This window comes from Schistocerca piceifrons, chromosome 3 (assembly GCF_021461385.2).
Source record: "Schistocerca piceifrons isolate TAMUIC-IGC-003096 chromosome 3, iqSchPice1.1, whole genome shotgun sequence".
Taxonomy (NCBI): domain Eukaryota; kingdom Metazoa; phylum Arthropoda; class Insecta; order Orthoptera; family Acrididae; genus Schistocerca; species Schistocerca piceifrons.
In genome coordinates, this window is record NC_060140.1 from 657,041,462 (window position 1) to 657,063,627 (window position 22,166).

Genomic DNA, 22,166 nt, shown 5'->3' on the forward strand with positions numbered 1-22,166 from the left:
AACCCTCTCTCCACCTTGTACTTGCTTGCTCCCCAGCAGCACTTCACCCACCCCCTAACCTGTTATCCCTCCTCCTCCCCGCCCCAGCCTCCTCCTTACCTCCACCCAGTTGCGACTCCCACCATGCACTGCTGCTGTTGCTCGCAGTGTGGCTTCAGCTGCCAGAGGCTGCAGTCGCGCGTGTGTGTGTGTGTGTGTGTGTGTGTGTGTGTGTGTGTGTGTGTGTGTGTGTGTGTGTGTGTGTGTTTGTCTATTTTCATTGTTGGTCGAAAGCTTATACTGTGACAGTATTTTCATTGCACCTATCTGCTACTCAGTATCTCCATTGTATGGCGAGTAGCAACTTTCCTTTTCGTAACAGTGTTATCCATAGAATTCTGCTAGAAAAACACTACTGCTACAGTTTTACAGGTTTACAGCTATTTTGATCAGATACTACCTGAATGATAGAAAACAAATTGTAAAGTTCAATAATATGTCATCAAATGTCTTGGATATAATGAAGGCATGCCACAGGGTTCTGCATCTGGACCTTTACTCTTGATAATACATGTAAATGATTTCCCCACCACTGTGCTGTGTAAATCTACACTCTATGCTGATAATACCACTTCTGTTACAGTTGGGGAAAGACTTAGGAGCACTAAAGCAGGAAAGTACGGATCATCTTGGAGCAGCCAGTAAGTGGTTCCAAATCAATGAAATGCCTATTAATCATGAAAAGTGTTGGAAATACGGAAGCGTCCGATCTCGCCCATCTGCTTTGACCCATGACGTCACAAATATGGTGGAAACGACCATAAACCACAATTCCAATATGGCGCATATAAAGTCGGTACGTACACATTATGAGGACGAAAATACATCGAAAAACAAACACACACACTTTCTACAAAAAGTCAAATGACACTAACGGGACAAGCGCGGGAAATTGGGTGTTTTTGGGTGGGGGCAAACTAAATATAAACAAATTTAGATACCCACCCCCATACAAAACCACAGAAAACAACGAAAAAAACCGACATCACAAAACTCCCCAAATACCACTAAACACAATATCATCTGGAATCGGACACTTCCCGTCACCTATATAGCTCAACAGCAGCTCACAATCCCATAAGTTAGGATCAAACACTTCCCTTGGCCTATATAGCTCAAAAACATCTCCCGATACCAATATCAACATACACAGCCACACATTGGGACCGAACACTTCCCGTGACCTGCGCACTGTTAATTTTATCCATCATATCCATTCATGAACAAAACCAACAACCGATTAATTTCAGTAAAATTACCACACGATGTGCAGCAAACAACACTAAATTAACCTTCACGCAAAATCGTTAACTCACTGAAACGAACTCCACTACAAACACAGCCGACATTCGAACAATTCTGGATAATGACCAAAAGCAAACTGAGCCCATTACACCACACAAACGAATACCCTGAATATACCACCTGAGAGCACAACAAACCACAACATGACAACATCTACAAACACGCCACACTCACAAACCAAACTCTGCGCCGTCATGACGTCACACACAACACCCTTACGTCATGGGTCAAAGCCGACACGTGGGATCGGACACTTCTGTCGACCCAAAGTGTTCGCTTCAGCTTATGTATTAAAGATAATGGCAATGACTGTACTTCAACTAAACTTCTTGGGATCCATCTTGACTCAAAGTTAACATGGAAGAGTCATACCGATTTTACCTGTACTAAGTTAGCATGTGTTACATGTTCGTTAGGTAAAATAAAGTCTGATGTTAGTGATAAGCTACTGCTCAATGCATACTACACCATTTTCCACATCCACTTGACATGTGCCATTTTGTTATATGGGAATACCACTGGAGCGAAAAAAGTTCTCATCTGGCAACAGAAGGCAATTATGTGCATCCACGGAGTCAGGAACAATGAGCCTTGTAGACTGTATTTCAGAAAACTGAAAGTGTCAACAGTTATGTCTCTCTCTATACAAATTGCCTAATACAAACAAATGAGAACAAACACAGTCACAAGCTGCGACCATCTTCCCATCAACTTAACACATGTCTAAAACAGCAGATTGATGTCACAGTTGCTTGACATTAGAAAATTCAATATAGTTACACATAATAGGGTTGCAACTACACTCCTGGAAATGGAAAAAAGAACACATTGACACCGGTGTGTCAGACCCACCATACTTGCTCCGGACACTGCGAGAGGGCTGTACAAGCAATGATCACACGCACGGCACAGCGGACACACCAGGATCCGCGGTGTTGGCCGTCGAATGGCGCTAGCTGCGCAGCATTTGTGCACCGCCGCCGTCAGTGTCAGCCAGTTTGCCGTGGCATACGGAGCTCCATCGCAGTCTTTAACACTGGTAGCATGCCGCGGCAGCAAGGACGTGAACCGTATGTGCAGTTGACGGACTTTGAGCGAGGGCGTATAGTGGGCATGCGGGAGGCCGGGTGGATGTACCGCCGAATTGCTCAACACGTGGGGCGTGAGGTCTCCACAGTACATCGATGTTGTCGCCAGTGGTCGGCGGAAGGTGCACGTGCCCGTCGACCTGGGACCGGACCGCAGCGACGCACGGATGCACGCCAAGACCGTAGGATCCTACGCAGTGCCGTAGGGGACTGCACCGCCACTTCCCAGCAAATTAGGGACACTGTTGCTCCTGGGGTATCAGCGAGGACCATTCGCAACCGTCTCCATGAAGCTGGGCTACGGTCCCACACACCGTTAGGCCGTCTTCCGCTCACGCCCCAACATCGTGCAGCCCGCCTCCAGTGGTGTCGCGACAGGCGTGAATGGAGGGACGAATGGAGATGAGTCGTCTTCAGCGATGAGAGTCGCTTCTGCCTTGGTGCCAATGATGGTCGTATGCATGTTTGGCGCCGTGCAGGTGAGCGCCACAATCAGGACTGCATACGACCGAGGCACACAGGGCCAACACCCGGCATCATGGTGTGGGGAGCGATCTCCTACACTGGCCGTACACCACTGGTGATCGTCGAGGGGACACTGAACAGTGCACGGTACATCCAAACCGTCATCGAACCCTTCGTTCTACCATTCCTAGACCGGCAAGGGAACTTGCTGTTCCAACAGGACAATGCATGTCCGCATGTATGCCGTGCCACCCAACATGCTCTAGAAGGTGTACGTCAACTACCCTGGCCAGCAAGATCTCCAGATCTGTCCCCCATTGAGCACATTTGGGACTGGATGAAGCGTCGTCTCACGCGGTCTGCACGTCCAGCACGAACGCTGGTCCAACTGAGGCGCCAGGTGGAAATGGCATGGCAAGCCATTCCACAGGACTACATCCAGCATCTCTACGATCGTCTCCATGAGAGAATAGCAGCCTGCATTGCTGCGAAAGGTGGATATACACTGTACTAGTGCCGACATTGTGCATGCTCTGTTGCCTGTGTCTATGTGCCTGTGGTTCTGTCAGTGTGATCATGTGATATATCTGACCCCAGGAAGGTGTCAATAAAGTTTCCCCTTCCTGGGACAATGAATTCACGGTGTTCTTATTTCAATTTCCAGGAGTGTATTTAACATGTTGCCAGTACAGGCACACTTTGTGTCACCGAGTTTGTTAAAAATACCTCACAGAAATGGCTTGCACAAAAGCATTTACACAATAGGAGAGTTTAAAATGTGCTCTAAAGATGACCTTAATTACTAATATAGGCTAGTTTCACTTGATTATATAAGTGAATATGTTTAATATATCATGTACTTTATAATGGACAATTTTGTTTATTGATAACCAAAATGAACTAAAATATCTTTTACACCATGTATGTGTACCCCACAAAATAGAAAACTGATTGCATTTTTAATGCTTCACGATGAATAATAAATGAATAAAAATTTCCGATATGTTTCTGAACAACATTCTGCACTCCTCAAGAACAGTAATCTCCATCTTTGTTAACAACAACTGGGGTGGAAGTGAGGATTGGGGAGGGAGCCAAGATGCAACACATGAACATATTGCTTAACAAAACCAAACATTATTTAGATTATTATTTAATTTGCTCCATTTACTATTTTACTAATACACTCTAAAATAATACTTCATGGAGTTTTTACAAGACTTGCTGTTTTTACTGTGTACACCATTGCTTCAACTATACTGATCCATTAGTGTCATAAAATACCTAATAATCTTCTGCACTCTACAACTCCGCCATATTTGTAATGCACAACAATTATGTTACTCCGATGGGTGCATAAAATCTGTTACAGTCAATAGGCTGCATTATGAAGTAAACTAGGTACTACCACACAGATGAAAGAATTTGTTGGTTATTTTATAAATATGAAATTTTTAAGTTTTATAGTTCTGTGGTAAGTGAGCAAAAAGTAGATAGTTAATTCCACAGCACAGTGAAACGAACTCTTCGACTCCTTCAAGATCAAAAGACAATTATTACTGCAATTTCTAGATCACCCTTATTTAGAGACACTTAGCAGTTTGTCAAGAACTGGTTATTTTATGTAATCCAAGCATTTATAGGAATACCTTAAAATCTTGTGGCAATGAAGAAGGGCACTAGTATGATATTTTGAAATTAAATTAGGGTAACATCAAAATGTGGCAGTATATTACTGCTTGGTCACACAGCAATGTAAAAGTAAAATTTCCCCATCAGATCATTTGACAAATACATCTATATCACGTGGAACTAAATCCCTGTTTGAGTTTGCATGTGGGCTAGGAAACCCATTTATTTACAGTTTCAACGTTATGGAAATAAAAAACTAGAACACTTAAATGCAGTGACCTAATTCGATGTAACTATCTACTTCTTCGAAGAACGTGTTACATTGAAATTAAAATCCACTCAAAACATCACACTCGATCCTAATATTTCAGTAGGTGTGTAGAAAAAAAGAAAGAAATGAAGGGCTGAAGACAGATTTACCTCATGTCTGAAGAGGATAACGAATTATTTTTTATCCATCTGTGTCTGGACGCTTTGGTAGAAATCACGTTGCAGAGCAACAAATCACCACGCTTCCTCTGTTTCCTTTAGGCACAAAACAATGGCACTTTCTTGAACTGCGAGGCTTTGTTTATATTTACGAAGCTAGTTTGACATGAAGATCTACCCCTCCCACTCCTTCATCCTTCCTCTGTCACTCCCGCTCTGACTCAGTCACTACTATTCACACGCTGCCAAGAGGGCGGGAAGAAACATATTTAACTCTTCAAATGTTCTTGTTGGGGAAATTGAATTTCAAGTAATAAATTACGTCTTAATAAATCGAAAATAAGCATACAAGTTTTTTAGTGTTTTTGCAACAGCGATAAATAATGAGTGCATTCGCATTATAAAATATTTATCTCTGATGCTACCTTAGGTCATCCTTGGTTATTCGCAATAAACCTAACATCTTTTTCTGTAGCCAAAGTGACCGGTTGCGGGGGGTGAAGAATTGAGTTTGAGGATGGCTGCAGCGGTGCAGAGTAGTAGGGGAGGTATAAACACCATCATATGTTTCGTGAATTTTTGCATTTTTTAAAATTATTCCAAATTTAATGGTATTGAAGAAGTCAGTGTTAACAAGTGCGAAATATTATTAGAGCCCTTCTACTAATTTTGTCTCGTGCAACTGCGTAATACCTTCTTATCAGCAACAAAAATCCGCTGTTTGTTGATTTGTAGCAGGCTTTTGGAAAATGAGGTGTCAAAATTACTTGAAGAATACGTACAATTGCTGTTGTAACTCGAAAACTCACATCTACTGTTACCCCCACCTTCTTTGCGTGCCAGCTGCCGACTTCCAGGTTTAGTTGCGGTTCATGTAGAGACTAACAACGTTAATTAGCACTGAGTTGCCAGCGTTGATGTAATTTACCCCAACCCAAATGACATGCTGTTTTTTTTAATAAATATTTAAAAACATGAAACACTATAATATTTAACTATGGAGATAATAGAGCCATCATATTTGTTGAATGCAACCATTTACTGTCTCAAAAATCTATATCATTATTACTGGGTTCTAACGTTCCTTGCACTCTAAGAAACACAACTAAATAACATTTGCACTTCCAGAGAAAAACTTTAAATTGATGTAGTTGCAATGAACGTAAAGTACAATTTACTACTCTTCTGAAGCATACAGAAATGTATAGATCTTCCTCAAATTCTTGGGCTCTTTTCTCTCTCAAATTATTTCTTAATGTTGACCAAACAAATCCAAAGGTGAAGATTCACTGAATGAATGCAGTGCTGGCAGGACAAGAAAAGAGGCCCGCAGATATTCGAGGAATGGGTTAGTGTTTTGAATAAATTAATCATAGTAATATAAACTGAAGTATTAAATTCTCAATATGAAAAAACTCACAAAACCAAGTTTACTCACTATTTGGGATTTTTAAAAAAATATCCAGGTTTTTCTCAACTCTGATAGTTATTTAAAAACAGGATTACCCTTATGGCAGTAAATTTAAATTTTTCTCATCTGTTTCTGTGGGAAGGAGCGCATGGGGAGAGAGATAGTTAATTGTGAAACAACTGGTTAGAGAAAACCATGCAATATTGAAGGTTGTGTCTGTTTATCTGCAAAAGTCATAATTTGCTTCCTGCGTTTGGAATCAAGGAACTTAAGACCTCTAGAATAAATATTTATTCTGCAGTGGAGTGTATATGATTGAAACTTCCTGGATGATTAGAGCTGTATGCAGGTGACCATCTGAAGGTATTTGGGGATAGTTGTAGCAAAAATTTTGGATTGAAAGGATTTTCCTTCATTCTGATAATGAGTTGTCTGCTAGAGATGTTCCCACAGCTTGTTGCTCAGTACAGGCCCATATTGCTGATCTGGCAAAGTTCTAATAGTGGAGGACTTCTGACAGACGCCTAGAAAATGTTCTCTCACATCCCTCGACCAGTTGAAGTGTGGAAGGAAGATCACATGCTGCCTTGGTAGATGGGAGCAGAGTACTGTGCCCAGGCAAGCTCGATCTCTCTGCAACAGGATCCCAAACTACCAGTAGGGCCTACATAAGAACTTACTTCCACTGGGTGTCCTCCTCCCCCCCCCCCCCCCCCCCCCTCTTTCCAGTACGACCGTGTGCCAGACCAGGACACGAACCCAGGACCTTTGCCTCTTGTGGGCAAGTGCTCTACTGACTGAGCCATCCAAGCATGACTATCACCCTCCCTCAGAGAAGAGGTAGCTGTGAATGCGAGTCTAAAGTTGTGCATGGATAACTCAGTTGGTAGAGCACTTCCTCCGCATAAAAGAAGGGTCTGTGTGAGGGTTGCATTAGAGAGAGAGTCACCTTTTTTTGAGGAAGGCCATACTGGCCAAAAGCTTATTTGTGACAGTCTCTTTGCTTTGTCGATCTGTGACTTAGCATCTCTGCCATATGGTGAGTAGCAACTTTCCTTTTCATTATACTGTTACAGTGGAGTAATTTCAGACCACTTATACCAGTAATCCACAAGTCACTTTTGGTATATTGTTGTGGGTAACCAGATGTATCCATCCACCTGCTGCAGTCTGTATCCTCCAGTGAAATTTTTTCTGGAAAAAAAAATTGCTTTTTACTCTTGTTTGTGTCTTAATCTTCGCTCAGTGTATAGAGAACAGTAATAGGTTTATTGTATCGTGTTAATATCAAATAGTTCCATGCTCAATCAAATGAATAATTTTAAAAAAATAGCAGCAGCACTTCTATTAACTTACATTTCTTTAACCATAAACTGTGATGTAGATTCCGTCAGACTACGCATGTCTTGTAAATTGCTTATTTTGTACTTGTTTATTGCTAACACTATGCCCAAGCATTGGTGAGAAATTTTGTCTGATTGCTGCATTTCACTAGCATTTGTATGCAGTCCACCATAAGTTGTGAATATAATTTCTCCATATAGACCCATATTCGGTTCTTATCATGCATTTTGATAATCAAGAAACACAACAACAACAGCTTGATCATCTTCCCTATTGTCATACTGTTCCCACAAAAGAAATGTATTTTCACCCCATTGGATTTCCATGCAGAGTTTATAGGATAGTCAACATTTTTGTGATGCTCTCAAGTTGAACGTATGTCACTGTTACCCTTCTTGTATTGCTTGCAACTCTCCTCTCAGTCAAATCTCATGTGTCCCACACACTCAAGCTGTATTCAGATATGTTATGAAAGTATGTGTAGACAGTGTATAAACAAGTGAATTCACTATTTTTTTTTTTTTTTTTTTTTTTCCCACTGGACGCACTTCACTCATGATTGAACCACATTTGTTCTCATCTCCTTGCATTTTTATTACAAACAGTAAAAGTTTCTTTAGTGCTGTTGTATCTCATTTTTACAATCTTATTGAGACTGATTTCGGTAGTTGTTTTGATAAGCTTTCTTATTTCATAAATATCAGAACTATATTGAAATATTTCTTTCTGCTTGCACTGTTTTGTTAGGCCCACTATTCTTTGAAATAGTGCCAGTCAAGATATTCCTAAGCAGAAATGTGTTTTTGTTCAATTGTACTTCTATGTGAATGACACAAGGTCATAACATGGCATAACATGTTTCCCTTTATTATTATTATTATTATTATTATTATTATTGTAATAATGGAATACTAAACTATGAAAGTCCAGCATGAACATGTGCCTCAGGTGAAGTTTTCAGCCCACTCAGTGACATACGACAACATTTCTCAGTATTCCAGGGACAAGAAAAGTAAATATGACTGAAATAAACATAGTACCAATGGCTTTGTTTATGACAATACACTAATGATTAGGGTTAGAGAATTGTGTATGATTTCACTTAAAAATTTGCATCATGTGAAGCCCCGATGTGCTGCAATCAGAACCTCTAATATCCTGGTATGGTAGCAAAGAGCGTTATACTGTCTATGTGCATGTCCAAAGAGCATCAACTTTGGTTTCTGGAGGACTGAAACAGAACTGGATACAAACCAATTCAGTCATGTCTGACAGGTGGCATGACAGGTAAATTTGCAGACAGCAAAAGCATGAGGAATTCATCACTTTAAGCCAAGCAGTATGTTGTTGAAATGTGTCATTGACAGTTGTCAGAAAGACAAGCTCTATCTGTGGCTCTAAAGTTTCCCTGATGTCTGATTGCTGTAGGTGTTACTGTTCGTATTATCTTCAATATAAAAAAAGTCCATAATGTGTGTTGTAAACACTGGTGTACCAAACATCAGATTTGGTATTTGCCCAGTGTACCACTCAATAATTCATGCTGTGAGATAAATCACCACAATAGCATCTAACATTTAAGTAGGAACAAATGTCAGTACAATCCAGAAACATTAGATTTCATCACTCAGCATTCTAGTGATGCTGTTCAAACGTCTTTTGCATTGTGATGTGTTCATTGATTCATTAGCTTTCAGTTATATAGTAGAGGAACTCCATTTCTTCAATAGACATTGTGGCCATATGCCTTTGGCCATATGCCAACAGCGAGTCTGTTCAGTCAAAACCCCTTGTTGCTTTTTCTAAGTGTTTAGTCCATATTCAGCTAACCAGTTTTGGTTTATTTTTAGGCTTTGATTCCAAGATTTATGATTTTTTAAATATATGATGATCACAGTTATAAATACTGCAAAATACTAACAGCTTTTGACCATTCCAGTTTTTTTCTCTCTAAGTGTATGAAATTGTCCATTAAAAAAAAAAAATAGATTTAAGTGCAACTGCAAAATGATTGGAGCTACATAATTGTGCTTTTATTTGATTTGCAAGAGAACACGACTGCGAGATTACTTTAATCTTCCCAAAAATATTATTTTCAAATTTTTTCTTTGAAAAATACACATTTCTTACATATTTGTTTGCAAAAAATGGAAAATCCATGATGAAATAACAATAATATTAAGATAGATTGCTACTCCCCGCTTACAGGAGGCACTGAACAGCAGACAGGCACATTAATAGTAGACGGTTAGGTTTTAGCTATTGGACAAAGTGGTTAAAGAAGACAGAGAAAACACACAGACTCACACTCTATGATCTTCCCCCAATCTCGTGATGTCGCTAAATTGGTCACTACTTGGGGATCTCATGACTTTGACCACTTTCTAGTAATCCTGCTGCTGCCTTCCACCATGAGATAGACCAACTACCACACTGAGTGCTTCAAATAGTCAGCTGGCAGTTGTGTGCCTCTGTGGATACCTTTTCCCCACTTTCTCAGATTGCATCGATAAGGCTGTACTAGACTTGCCAAATGCATTACTGATGCTACTGGAACTGCTGTTCCTCGTGCTACAGGTCCTGTCCATTGCCAGCCAGTGCATGGTGAGCCAGAGACATTGCAATAATTGTTCAGGATCACCAAGGAGCTTCGTAACATTTAAGCGACATCCTTCACAGGCCAACCTTATTACTTTTAAGTGACTTTGTGCTAAAACTAGCTATTCATTACTCAACATTAAGGTTGTCTTTAGCACAGAAAGGGGACACACAATGCTGCAACAAAAAAAATTTTGACCACGTACAAGTGATATAAAATGTCTAACAGACAGCAAGGTAAAATTTGAAAATAAATTGACAACTCCTTCTATTCTGTAGAAGAATTCTTATGTTTGTAATGTGCACAAAGTGGTGGGTAGGAACTGCTAACTCAATCTGTATATCTTGTTTTCATTTCGGGGGAAAAATAATACGGTGATGTTTAAAGTACAAATAGATGTACAAATTAATTTGCAATATGAATGTAAAAGACTTGTTCCACATCATGACGCTTTATTGTGCAAAATGATCCATGGAACATGAAAGTAACTAACTATAACTGAACACTGTAAGAAGGAAAGCTGGGAATGCTTCGCCTCAACCCAGGGGACATATATCCCAGAGATAGGCTAAGCTCTTTAGTCTACTGAGCTGCAAAGATCCACAGTTGTAATGAGTATCTTTGTTAAGGATGACCTCTATATTGACAAATTTGCCTACTTTGCAATGGCATTGGTCTCCTTTTTCCACAGCTGCCTCTCGGACATGTTAGTGACGAACTGAAGTCACCTACACTCCTGTGCCTCTTGTCCTTCTGAATTACATAATAAATTGTTTTCCCCACTCCCCATCTCCCCCCTATCCCCCTCCTCCCCCCTTTTGATGTTATTAAATGGTCAGAAACATTCTCCTACTACAAATATTCTTTCATATCCAATCCTTCTGCTATTTCCATCATTTCTACTGTCCAAAGCTTCCCTTTTTATAATAGTAATTATTTAATACTATTTCATGTTTGTCTTTAAAAATCAGAACCACAATAAAGGCACATGGCGCTTTCTTTATATATATCACATTCACGCTTCTTGTCACAGTCGGACGTTACACCATAATACAGAATAAAGTTATCAAACCCTGACTTCAATCTTTTCATCAACATTTCTTCAACATTATTAGGAACATCTCTTCAACATCTCACAAAGATTACTTTGATATGTATCATATCAACATTTTCTTGAAACTATCAACTTCATATAATAGATAATTCTGTACACTCTGTATTCGCAGTTAAACTACAGTCAGTTTCAATATACACAGGCTCCAACTATTCTTTCAGAAAATGTTACTGTTTCTATCAAGGTTCTTCTCACTTTTGTATTCTGTAAATAAGTTTCTTTGCTTACATAGCATTTATTACATGGTGTCATTAGGATAATAATTTCAGAATTGTTTTCATACATGAAATTTCATCGAAAAGCTTTACTTCATTATAAGATTACGGGTCTTCAATCATAATGCAGTTACTGAGTGAATGACAGTGTACAAAGTCTGACCTATCTCTTTAAATTGCTGTAAAATATTTCCAGTGTTTTCACACATAAGTTTAATTATCTAGATATGTTTAACAAAATAGGATAAAATATATTTAGCTATTGCATTTTGTTAAATGGTGGATTTGACATCACTCATAAAATATAGTTTTACTTTCAAAGAAAATATCGACTATCTCTAAGTAATCACATAACTTTACAATGAATTAAATAGAAGAAACATAACACCCACTGGCAAAGAAAATGGGAGATAAGTATAGTTTAGACAGTGCAACAAGGAAAATATGATCCCTCAAAATATGTGAATGGAAAGAAAGACAGAAGTTTAGTTGAAATTATCATTCATCAGTGCAAGAAGAAAGAAAAGATAGCAACAGTGATAAGGCAGTAGGGTAAGAATACGAAAGTGGAGGGCTCAAGAACTCAGCTGAGTCGCATCCAGTGACAACCACCCACAAATATTGAATCACAAAACAGATTGGCAGAATTAATGATTGTGGTTATTTCCCAAATAAAGCATAAGAAACCTTATCACTGAAAAATTTGTCAAAAACTGTAATGAACGTTGAAGCAATATGCAACATGTTGCAAACACTTGAATTACTGATAATAAAATACTTTGCAAGACAAAAACTGTAGATACGTGTATCAAAATCATTGTTCATTCAAATGGAAGAGAAGAAGTGTAGCTAGAGATAGAGTAATTTTTAGATACGAAGTGGTAACTGGAAAAAAAAAATATTTTCTGTAAAGGAAACTTATGTTTAAGTGGCGTGTTCCACTTTATTACGAAATGTCATATTCATGACGCATGGAACAAGTATTTAGGTACGTATGTATCTGTGTGTGTATTGATAGATTTAAAAGCTAGAGAAGGAAGATGTAGCCCAGGAAGAGATGAGAAAACAGTGCTGCAACAACTGGAGGCCCTATGTGTGCTAAGCTCATAATATGCAAATAAGTGTACATTCCTCTGGAGGAATTATTTGGACTATAATGCAAAAATAACATATGGCAAACAAAATAATGAAAATAGTAGTAGTAATTACATATATAGAGTAATTCTGAATTCCTAGTCCAGGCTTCTAGGGGTTTTAGAGGGGACTTAGTAGATGAAGTTTTGATAGGGAATCAATGTCCAGAAATATACCGTTTGGATATAAAATGTGTCTGAAAATGCTGTCACTCCACAGTACACACATAAGCTGAGAAGAGGGCACCATCATCAGTCCCCGTTGTGCATATAACATCATCCTTGCAGATTAAAACTGTGTATTGGACTGAGACTCGAACTTGAGACCTTGCCTTTCGCAGGCAAGCACACTACCGACTGAGCACAATTTTAATCTGTCAGGAAGTTCCGTATCAGTACACACTCTACTGCAGAGTGAAAATTTAATTGCAGATCACATGACATCTACATCAGACTACAACAACGGTTATGAGAAATTGATACGTTCAAAACTAGTAAAGCTGGCTGTGATGCTCCACTGACATGCTGCATTTTTTACTTTGAACGGGACATGCTTCGTCACATAGATGAAAACCCTAGGACAAGTACTGGAAACATTGCCCATGCCATGTGCTCCTGCAGCACACAGGTTAGAGCTCATGGTCTCTGCTGTATTCGTACTGTGAATTGGGAGATTTGAAAGTGATCCGATCACGTGCTTTTATCTCCAAAATCATTTAATGTCATTAGTGTTTTTCTCTTAGTTATCAGATGCACAGTAAGTACATTCTAAACCTTCAGGTTATTCCCTGGTGTAGAGGCATACTTAATTTTTACAACTGACAGTACTACACTATTAACTTTAATTTCATCTTCCCACGTCATACATTCCTTATCACTTCCATTACATTATCTCTACTTCAGCATAATCATTTAATTTCTTAAAATATCTTACAACAATAGTCTCCTCCATAATGCAAAATAAAAATATTCTGACCATAGCAAATGTATTATTAAAAATATAATCATTTGGTACCTGTTCATAGCTTTCCTGACTTCCATCTTATTACATTTATCACGTTGTATCTATGCAGTCTGAAAAACAGTCCTTTCTCTCAAAACAACTTTCTCCTCAAAAATATGACTGGCATGGGATAAAAAATTACTTAAGGTGAGCTCAGGTTAACATACCACATACGTAATGTTACATAATCTTCGTTGATTTACTTTTTCGTAACCATTCTGTTCAAGCATTGACGGCAAATAGTAAGAGAACAAGTACAATGTCTGACGTTTGCAAAATAAAACTTTACCTAAATGTGTTACAACAATCCCAAATGTATCCGAAAGTATGACAAACATCTCTGTTAAATCAAAAAGCAAAGAAACTGAACTGACATTAAATGGTATTACTTCCCAAAAATATTTTCAATATAGATACTGTAATAATGTTCCAAATAAGCTCAGATTTCGTCTATTGGTATTTTTCTTTCACAAAAAACATGACAGTTTAGAGAACGTTTAATGGAAAATTCTCCAGTAATATTTCCCATCAAAACAGTAAATAGCATATTCTAGTGTATGATCAGCACAGTACTGCTTTTAAGTAATGGCAGATGTTTATCCTTCAAAGCTTTCTACAATACAAACTGAATAAAAAGACAGAGCACAATGTGACTAATTACTTCATACAAATAATAAAAATCATGGTATGTTTCCAGAACAAAAAATTAGTCTTTACTCCAGATTAAGGTTGTCTTTAGCACAAAAAGGAATGCACAATGCTGCAACAAAAACATTCGATAACTTACCTAGTGATATAAAATGTGAGAGACAGCAAAGTGAAATTTGAAAACAAACTAAACTAACCCTCAACATCTGTATACTCTTTCTTTTTGGAAAAAAGTCTAGAAATTTTCAGGATGGAACCATATGTACAAATTAATTTGCGATGTGAATGTAAAATGGGTTATTCCATTTCATTACGCTGTATTGTTCAAAATTATCCACAGAACATGTAACTAACTCATTTTGTAATATTAATTGTCCTACAACATAGTTCAACTCATAAACAATAAGCATAACAAGGGCAAAAACATCAGATAATCACCATAAAATACCAATCCTACCATCATATGGGTTCCAGTATTAAATGTTCTTTTGAACCATTAGTTCATTCATAAAATATAGCGTGACATGACAAGAAAATGTTCATAACCAAAAACATATGTCTTTTGCATTATCCGTGATAGACAAATTTTATTATTATGTTTTTCATTTTTTATATATTTACTTCGATGTTGCTTCTTTGAAGTATGACTATCAGAGGGCTTCTTCGGCTTTTTAATTAACACAACTGCAGTACTTTAATTTTTTGCACTACTAGTAACCTCTTTATATTTGTTCTTACACAGACGCCACATAACTTTTGAGTATATATTGGTACAGGTTTACTATCAACTATTGCAGTTATTCTTTTCCCATTACAATTTTCTGTTCAAATTTATGATCATTTTGGTCAGAATCAGTCAAGCATTCATGTAAATTAGTTACATCGTTAGCTATGCTACAATGTTGCTCAGAATTATTACTGCATAATATTTAATTGGACAATGAAATTTGCGAGTTGGAGTTATAAATTAGGGCTGGCTTTTTTGACTATTACATTGTCTGCCTTACTACCACCAATTTTTGGACTACTGTTTGCAAATTGACAACAAAGATAAATTGTGCACCAATTAAGCTGCAAGCAGTTGAAAAATTTTGATAGCTTTTTGGAAAAGGATAAATTTTTGGATATTTCAGACACTTCTGTCCCCACAGGTTGTTTGCAAATGATAGTCCAAATAATCTTTAGCAGCTAAGTTTGAAACTGCACCATTGTAAAGTTCAGTGAGAGTTTCATCTTTAATGTTGGCACACATTTCATTTCATCATCAGTGTATTTTACTTAACCCACTAAATCAGATTATGATCAAGTTAGATCGTTATTTTTCAGCGTGCACACTCTCGTTAATTTTAACATCTGTTCCAAATATTTCCATTATTTCTGTAGTCTTACTGTGTCCTGCTTTTCTTGAATTGATTCACAAAAAACCTTAATTGATTGTTCCAAATGTAAACTATTGGTTATGAGCATTAGTTATCTTTATTTTATTTATTATTTTATTTTATTTATTATTTTATTTTATTTATCCATCCGTTGACAATAAATATTGTATGGATGTTGTCAAGGGTACACGTAAGCCATTTCAAAGAAATGGGACACACACAATATATACGTAAAAAAGTACAAAACAAAATAATACAATGAAGTTAATAATAATACAATGCAATTAATATAGCCTATATACATCCCTGCTTGTTATTTTAAATGCAAGGTCTGTTTTTCATAAGGCTTTAGTTTTGTCCTCCCTAAACGGCAAGTCCTTATATACACAACACTGCTTAAGTATATATTTACATCACACAACAGCTGTCCTTTAAGTATGTAAATGTAATGAATGATTAGCTACAGATAGAGTATTTTCCATTTTGCCTTTATAAATATCATCAGAAAAAATTTATTTACCTACATAGTCATTTACAGAATAAAAACATTGTTCTACTAGAAATTTTTTATATGCTGTTTTAAATTTATCATCTTCTAACTGCCTGATGTTGACTGGCAGTGCGTTGTACAGTTTTGCACCGATATGGCTCACATGCCTTTGTGTATTCGTTCTTTTTGTTCGCTGAGTATGGAGTGCTGCGCTATTACGGGTATGGAGGGGGGCAGTGCACAAATGGTTTAATTCATACTTAACTAGAAGAATGCAGAAAGTTGAAATAAGTGGTTCATGTAATGTTAAAACAACAGCTGATTCCTCAGACTGGGGGGGCTATCAGGTACGGGGTCCCGCAGGGTTCGGTCTTAGGTCCTTTACTGTTCTTGATATACATTAATGACTTACCATTCCACATTGATGAAGATGCAAAGTTAGTTCTTTTTGCTGATGATACAAGTATAGCAATAACATCCAAAAACCAAGAACTAAGTGATGTAATTGTAAGTGATGTTTTTCACAAAATTATTAAGTGGTTCTCAGCAAACGGACTCTCTTTAAATTTTGATAAAACACAGTATATACAGTTCCGTACAGTAAATGGCACAACTCCAGTAATAAATATAGACTTTGAACAGAGGTCTGTAGCTAAGGTAGAATTTTCAGAATTTTTAGGTGTGTCCATTGATGAGAGGTTAAACTGGAAGCAACACATTGATGGTCTGCTGAAACGTCTGAGTTCAGCTACATATGCAATTAGGGTTATTGCAAATTTTAGTGATAAGAATCTCAGTAAATTAGCTTACTATGCCTACTTTCATCCACTGCTTTCGTATGGCATCATATTCTGGGGTAATTCATCGTTGAGTAGAAAAGTATTCATTGCTGAAAAACGTGTAATCAGAATAATTGCTGGTGCCCACCCATGGTCATCCAGCAGACATCTATTTAAGGATCTAGGGATCCTCACAGTATATATATTCACTTATGAAATTTGTTGTTAATAATCCAACCCAGTTCAAAAGTAATAGCAGTGTGCATAGCTATAACATCAGGAGAAAGGATGATCTTCACTGTGCAGGGTTAAATCTGACTTTGGCACAGAAAGGGGTAAATTATGCTGCCACAAAAGTCTTTGGTCACCTACCAAACAGCATCAAAGGCCTGACAGATAGCCAACCAACATTTAAAAATAAATTAAAAGAATTTCTAGATGACAACTCCTTCTACTCATTGGCTGAATTTTTAGATATAAATTAAGGGAGGGGAAAAAAGCCTACTTAAACATTAGTGTCATGCAATATTTTGTGTAATGTAATATCTTGTACAGTCATCTTTTATTAACCTGACACATTCCACATCATTACGAAGTGTCGTATTCATGATCTATGGAACAAGTATTAATCTAATCTAATCTAAAGTCGGCATTTGTCTGAAAATCTGCAGTGTGGGTCCTGACATACAATACACATTTGTATATGTATAATGATGGTATAGTAAGTATACTAAGCTTTTTGAATATGGGTTTGCAGTGTGTCTGTGGATGACTGAGTTATTATTCGGATGGCCCTCTTCTGCAACAGAAAAATTTGTTTTAGGCGCCCTGTTGTGGAACCCCAAAATATTATTCCGTATGTGGCAAGAGATTGAAAATAGCCGAAATATGCCATTCTGGCACCCTCTGAGGTACAAACATTTGCAATAATTCTGAGGGCAAAACAGGCTGAATTAAGTTTCTGTGCAAGTTTTATTACATGGTCATTAAAATTTAAGTGTTCATTCACATGAATCCCCGGCAATTTTGTGGATGTCACTCTGTCTAAGGCTTTGTCACCTCACACCAGAACGAGATTTACATTTTGACATCTTTTCCCAAGCTGCGTATAATTTGTTTTATTTACATTCAATGTCAACCTGTTTGCATTGAGCCAAGAGTGGATGTAATTTAGTACTTTATCAGCAGTTGTTGGTAGCAATTGCTTTGGTGCACTTATCACACTAGTATTAATTGCAAATATTATTGCTTTGGCTGCATCGTCTGAGGTGTGAAAATCATTTATATAGACAAGAAACAATATGGGCCCTAGGATGTTGCCTTGTGGTACTCCTATTTCTACATTTTTTGCCTCTGATACTGAATTTATTTTGTGGTTGGAGTAAGTTGATGTCAGTCCTACAACCTGTGTTCTGTTTTTTAGGTATGATTCAAACCATTTTTTTCCTATCCCATGTATACCCAACGCCTCCAATTTTTCTAAAAGAATGTCCTAGTTCACAGTGTCAAAAGTTTTGGAGAGGTCTAGATTTACTCCTACTACACTATAATCTTTTTCTAGATTTTTGATTATTTGTTCGTTGTAGCACATTACTGCTGTTTCGGTATTTTTACGTGTTTGGAAGCCATGCTGATTTCTGTTAAGTAAATTATGGTCATTTAGGTATTTGTTGATTTGGTGCTTCATCGGTTTTTCTAATATTTTTTGAAAATGCTGGGAGGAGAGATATTGGGCGATAGTTTTCTACCTTATACTTGTCGCCGTTTTTAAATAATGGCTTCAGTTATGAAATTTTCAGCCTTTCTGGAAAAGCTCCTTCATTGAATGATAAATTGGCTATGTGTGCAAAGGGCTTTGCGATTTGTGGTGCTGTCCTTGTTATGATTGACACAGGCACCTCATCTATGCCAGCCGACATTTTGGGTTTCAAGCTTTGTATCACTTTCAACACTTCACCCTCATTTGTTGGCTCTACCCTCATACTACAAGCTGTTTTTGGATATTCAGGTTTTGCTTCGTTTGTAAATTTTAAGCTTAAGGAAGTTGCTGCATTTATGAAATAATTGTTAATATAGTTTGGCAAATCTTGTTTATTAATATTGACATTTTTTAAATTTTTGAGGCTAATGTCCTGGTTTTCACAACTCTTCCCCGTTTCAGTCTTCACAATACCCCATATGGCTTTTGATTTGTTTTCAGACTGTCTTATAAAACTATCATTACTCATGAATTTGCTTTAGCAATTACTTTTCCGTATAGCCTCTTGTAATTCCTGACATATTCTATGAATTGTGGGTCTGTGGATGTTTTCATTTTAGAAATTGGTCTCTCTAGAGTTCCACAGGAAGTTTTGATGCCAGCTGTGATCCAAGAACTTGGCTTTGTATATTGCCATGTGACCTGATTTTCGACAGCCTTTTTGGAAAACATATTTCAAAATATCCCGTGAAAATGGAAGAAAATGTGTTATATGCATCATTTGTATTTGTTAGGGATAGTACTTCTACCCAAGCCTCATTAGTTAGCATATTTATGAATTCTACACAGTTCTCTGTAGAAAAATTTCTTTTATACATGAAGTGTGTTTTTTTTTTTCTCTTTCAGTGGCCTTGAAGGAATTTTGAGGAAAGGAGCATTGTGGTCTGATAATCCCAAATCAGTATTTGTTACTTCAACTTCTGTGCATCCTACATTTGAAAATATATTATCAATAAGACTGACTGTATTATTTGTTATTCTTGTGGGTGTGTGTATGTGTGGAAGCAGGTTGAAACTACATAACAGATTTAGGAACTGGTCTTTTAGCCTACTTTCACTCATAAGATTAATACTGAAGTCGCCACACACAACTACAGTGGCTCTATCGGCGAACAGAGTGTTAAGCAATATTTCTAATTGGTTAAAGAATATGTCTGCATCACCAGTAGGTGGTCTGTATATTGCTATGACTATGACTATGACTTTTTCCTGTATTTCATTCAACTGCACAACTGCTGCTTCAAAATGATTTTCCACACTCAATGATTCAGTTTCGCACCTTCTTTTATAGCTGATACTTGGTTTGGTAAATATACATACACCTCCATTTTTGGTATTTTTTCTGCAATATTCGCTTGCCAACTTTAACGGATGAACATTAATGCTACTTAGTTCAAAACTTCTGCACCAATGCTCCACAATGCACATGCAGTCAATATTTGCACTGTTCATAGCTACCTCAAGTTCTAATGATTTATTTCTAAGACACTGAATCTTTAAGCTTAGAATCTGCAGGTGATGAGGATGAGAACTGGTTACATTTGTATTTACATTTTGTGGTGTCATACTCCGTTCCTTGCCCTGGCGAGGTACCAAAAATCCTCCAGAAGGACAGGTTTTCTGCACCTTGGTCGTTCACTGGGATATGGTGAGTTGCTTGCTGCTGCTGCTGGTGTAGCTCCCGGTGTCATTGATGCTGTCATTTCTGTTGTTGTTGTTGCTGTTGACGATGGTGGTGGTGGTGTAGCTGTTTCTGATACTTCTGGTGTTGGTTCTTTTATTGATATGCTTCCTTGTGGACTGCTAGCTCTTGGGGTGTTTTCTCTTTGATCCAACATTAGTATAAATCTTTTTAATTCTGAATATCTGTGTTCCTTAGTCATTTTTGATGACTTTAATCACACTCACACCACCACTTAACTTCAGCTGCTGTTGTTGGTTAGATCACTTCCTGTCATAATTACACTGCAAAACAGTGAAAATTTAAATTGAATGAAAATGGCCAATTCGTATCAGTTATAATGTGCTGATCACGAATATCATAAATACAATTCAAAATTAGCTCTAGTTTTCATTTTACACTGTCTTATTACAGTGACATAATTATATACAGATTTTTGTGTTAAGTTTAAAATCAAATATTATAATGCTTTGTCAAAATCATAATAACTAGTAACAATGGATTATATTATTGTCCCTGGTCTTACTTGTGTGCAGTATTTTGGATATAAACATTTTGATGCCAATTTTAGTGATCTTTTTGTCTCCCTCCTCTTCAACTTCAGTGACTTTATTAATGCATGTAATAATTTTTGCACATTTGTTTTCGGACTGCTGTTGAAGTGAACAAAAATGCCATGAGTTTGTGTTAACAGTGCTGACTCATTTTGCTATGTGTGTGGAGAAGTGACATTTGTTTCACAAAAACAAAAAATAACTCCACTGATTAAAAAAGCTTACAGTCATTACTTGCACTGCTATTAGGTATGCAGTTAGTGTATACTAAATATTGCTGCTGCCTCTGTGAATGGGATAGCCGAGCTTGTAAATCTCATTACAGTAAACACCAGAAAATCTCTTCAACCAGGTATAAAGAACATTAAGAGTGAACCTGTAGTAGACACTAAAGATTCTGCTCCCACCCTTTCACATCAAGTTGGGTCTCATGAAAAGCTTTGTTAAGGGAATGAACAAAGATGGTGACGCCTTTAAGTACTTAAGGCAAAAATTCCCTTACTTAAGCGACGCCAAAGTAAAGGAGGGCATCTTTGTAGGCCCACAGATTAGAGCGCATTTTGGAAACCACACTTTTGATGGAATCAATACAAGGTGATGAGAAGCATGCATGGGAATGGCTTAAGACAGTCTGTTTAGAGTTCTTAGGGAACAAATGAGCAATAAATTAGGAGGAGATTGTAGATAACATGTTGTCATCTTATGAAAAACTTGGTTGCAACATGTCATTGAAAATGCATTTCTTACATAGTGATCTTGACTTCTTCCCCAAAGATTGTGGTGCAGTAAGTGATGAACATAGGGAGTGATTTCATCAAGATATTGCCCTTATTTGAGAAGAGGTATGCCGGAAAGTGGAGCCCTACTATTTTAGCAGATTACTGCTGGACTGTCATAGGGGTGTTCCTGAATGTGTGTATAAACGTTAAGCCAAGCAAAAACGGTCATCTTCTGAGTTTACCTCTGAACAAAATATGTAATTGTGTATACTGTTCACATGGACATTGAACATTTGTAACCCTTTATATACATTTGTGACCAATTAATTTATATATTTTCTATTGTACTTTACATAGTTCTGGTACAAAGTAGACTTACA

The 22,166-nt window shown here is 37.4% G+C and overlaps 2 protein-coding genes across 3 annotated transcripts in view; one reads left to right on the forward strand and one right to left on the reverse strand.

The window, feature by feature from the left end:
• Window positions 1–5,309, reverse strand: part of LOC124788130 (MAPK regulated corepressor interacting protein 2-like) — a 53,371-nt gene extending 48,062 nt beyond the window's left edge. Inside the window, exon 1 of the mRNA XM_047255269.1 lies at window positions 4,950–5,309. Coding sequence (XP_047111225.1) covers window positions 4,950–4,954 — 5 coding nt within the window. The 5' untranslated portion in view covers window positions 4,955–5,309. The remainder of the gene's footprint in view (window positions 1–4,949) is intronic.
• Window positions 5,310–5,394: 85 nt separating this feature from the next.
• LOC124789662 overlaps window positions 5,395–22,166 on the forward strand; it is a 38,551-nt gene continuing 21,779 nt past the window's right edge. Inside the window, exon 1 of one of the 2 annotated variants that reach the window (XM_047257097.1) lies at window positions 5,395–5,506. In XM_047257097.1, the coding sequence (XP_047113053.1) occupies window positions 5,476–5,506 (31 nt within the window). In that variant the 5' untranslated portion in view covers window positions 5,395–5,475. Of the gene's footprint in view, window positions 5,507–6,161; window positions 6,307–22,166 lie in introns of those variants that run through there. The other variant, XM_047257096.1, reaches the window with a different exon arrangement.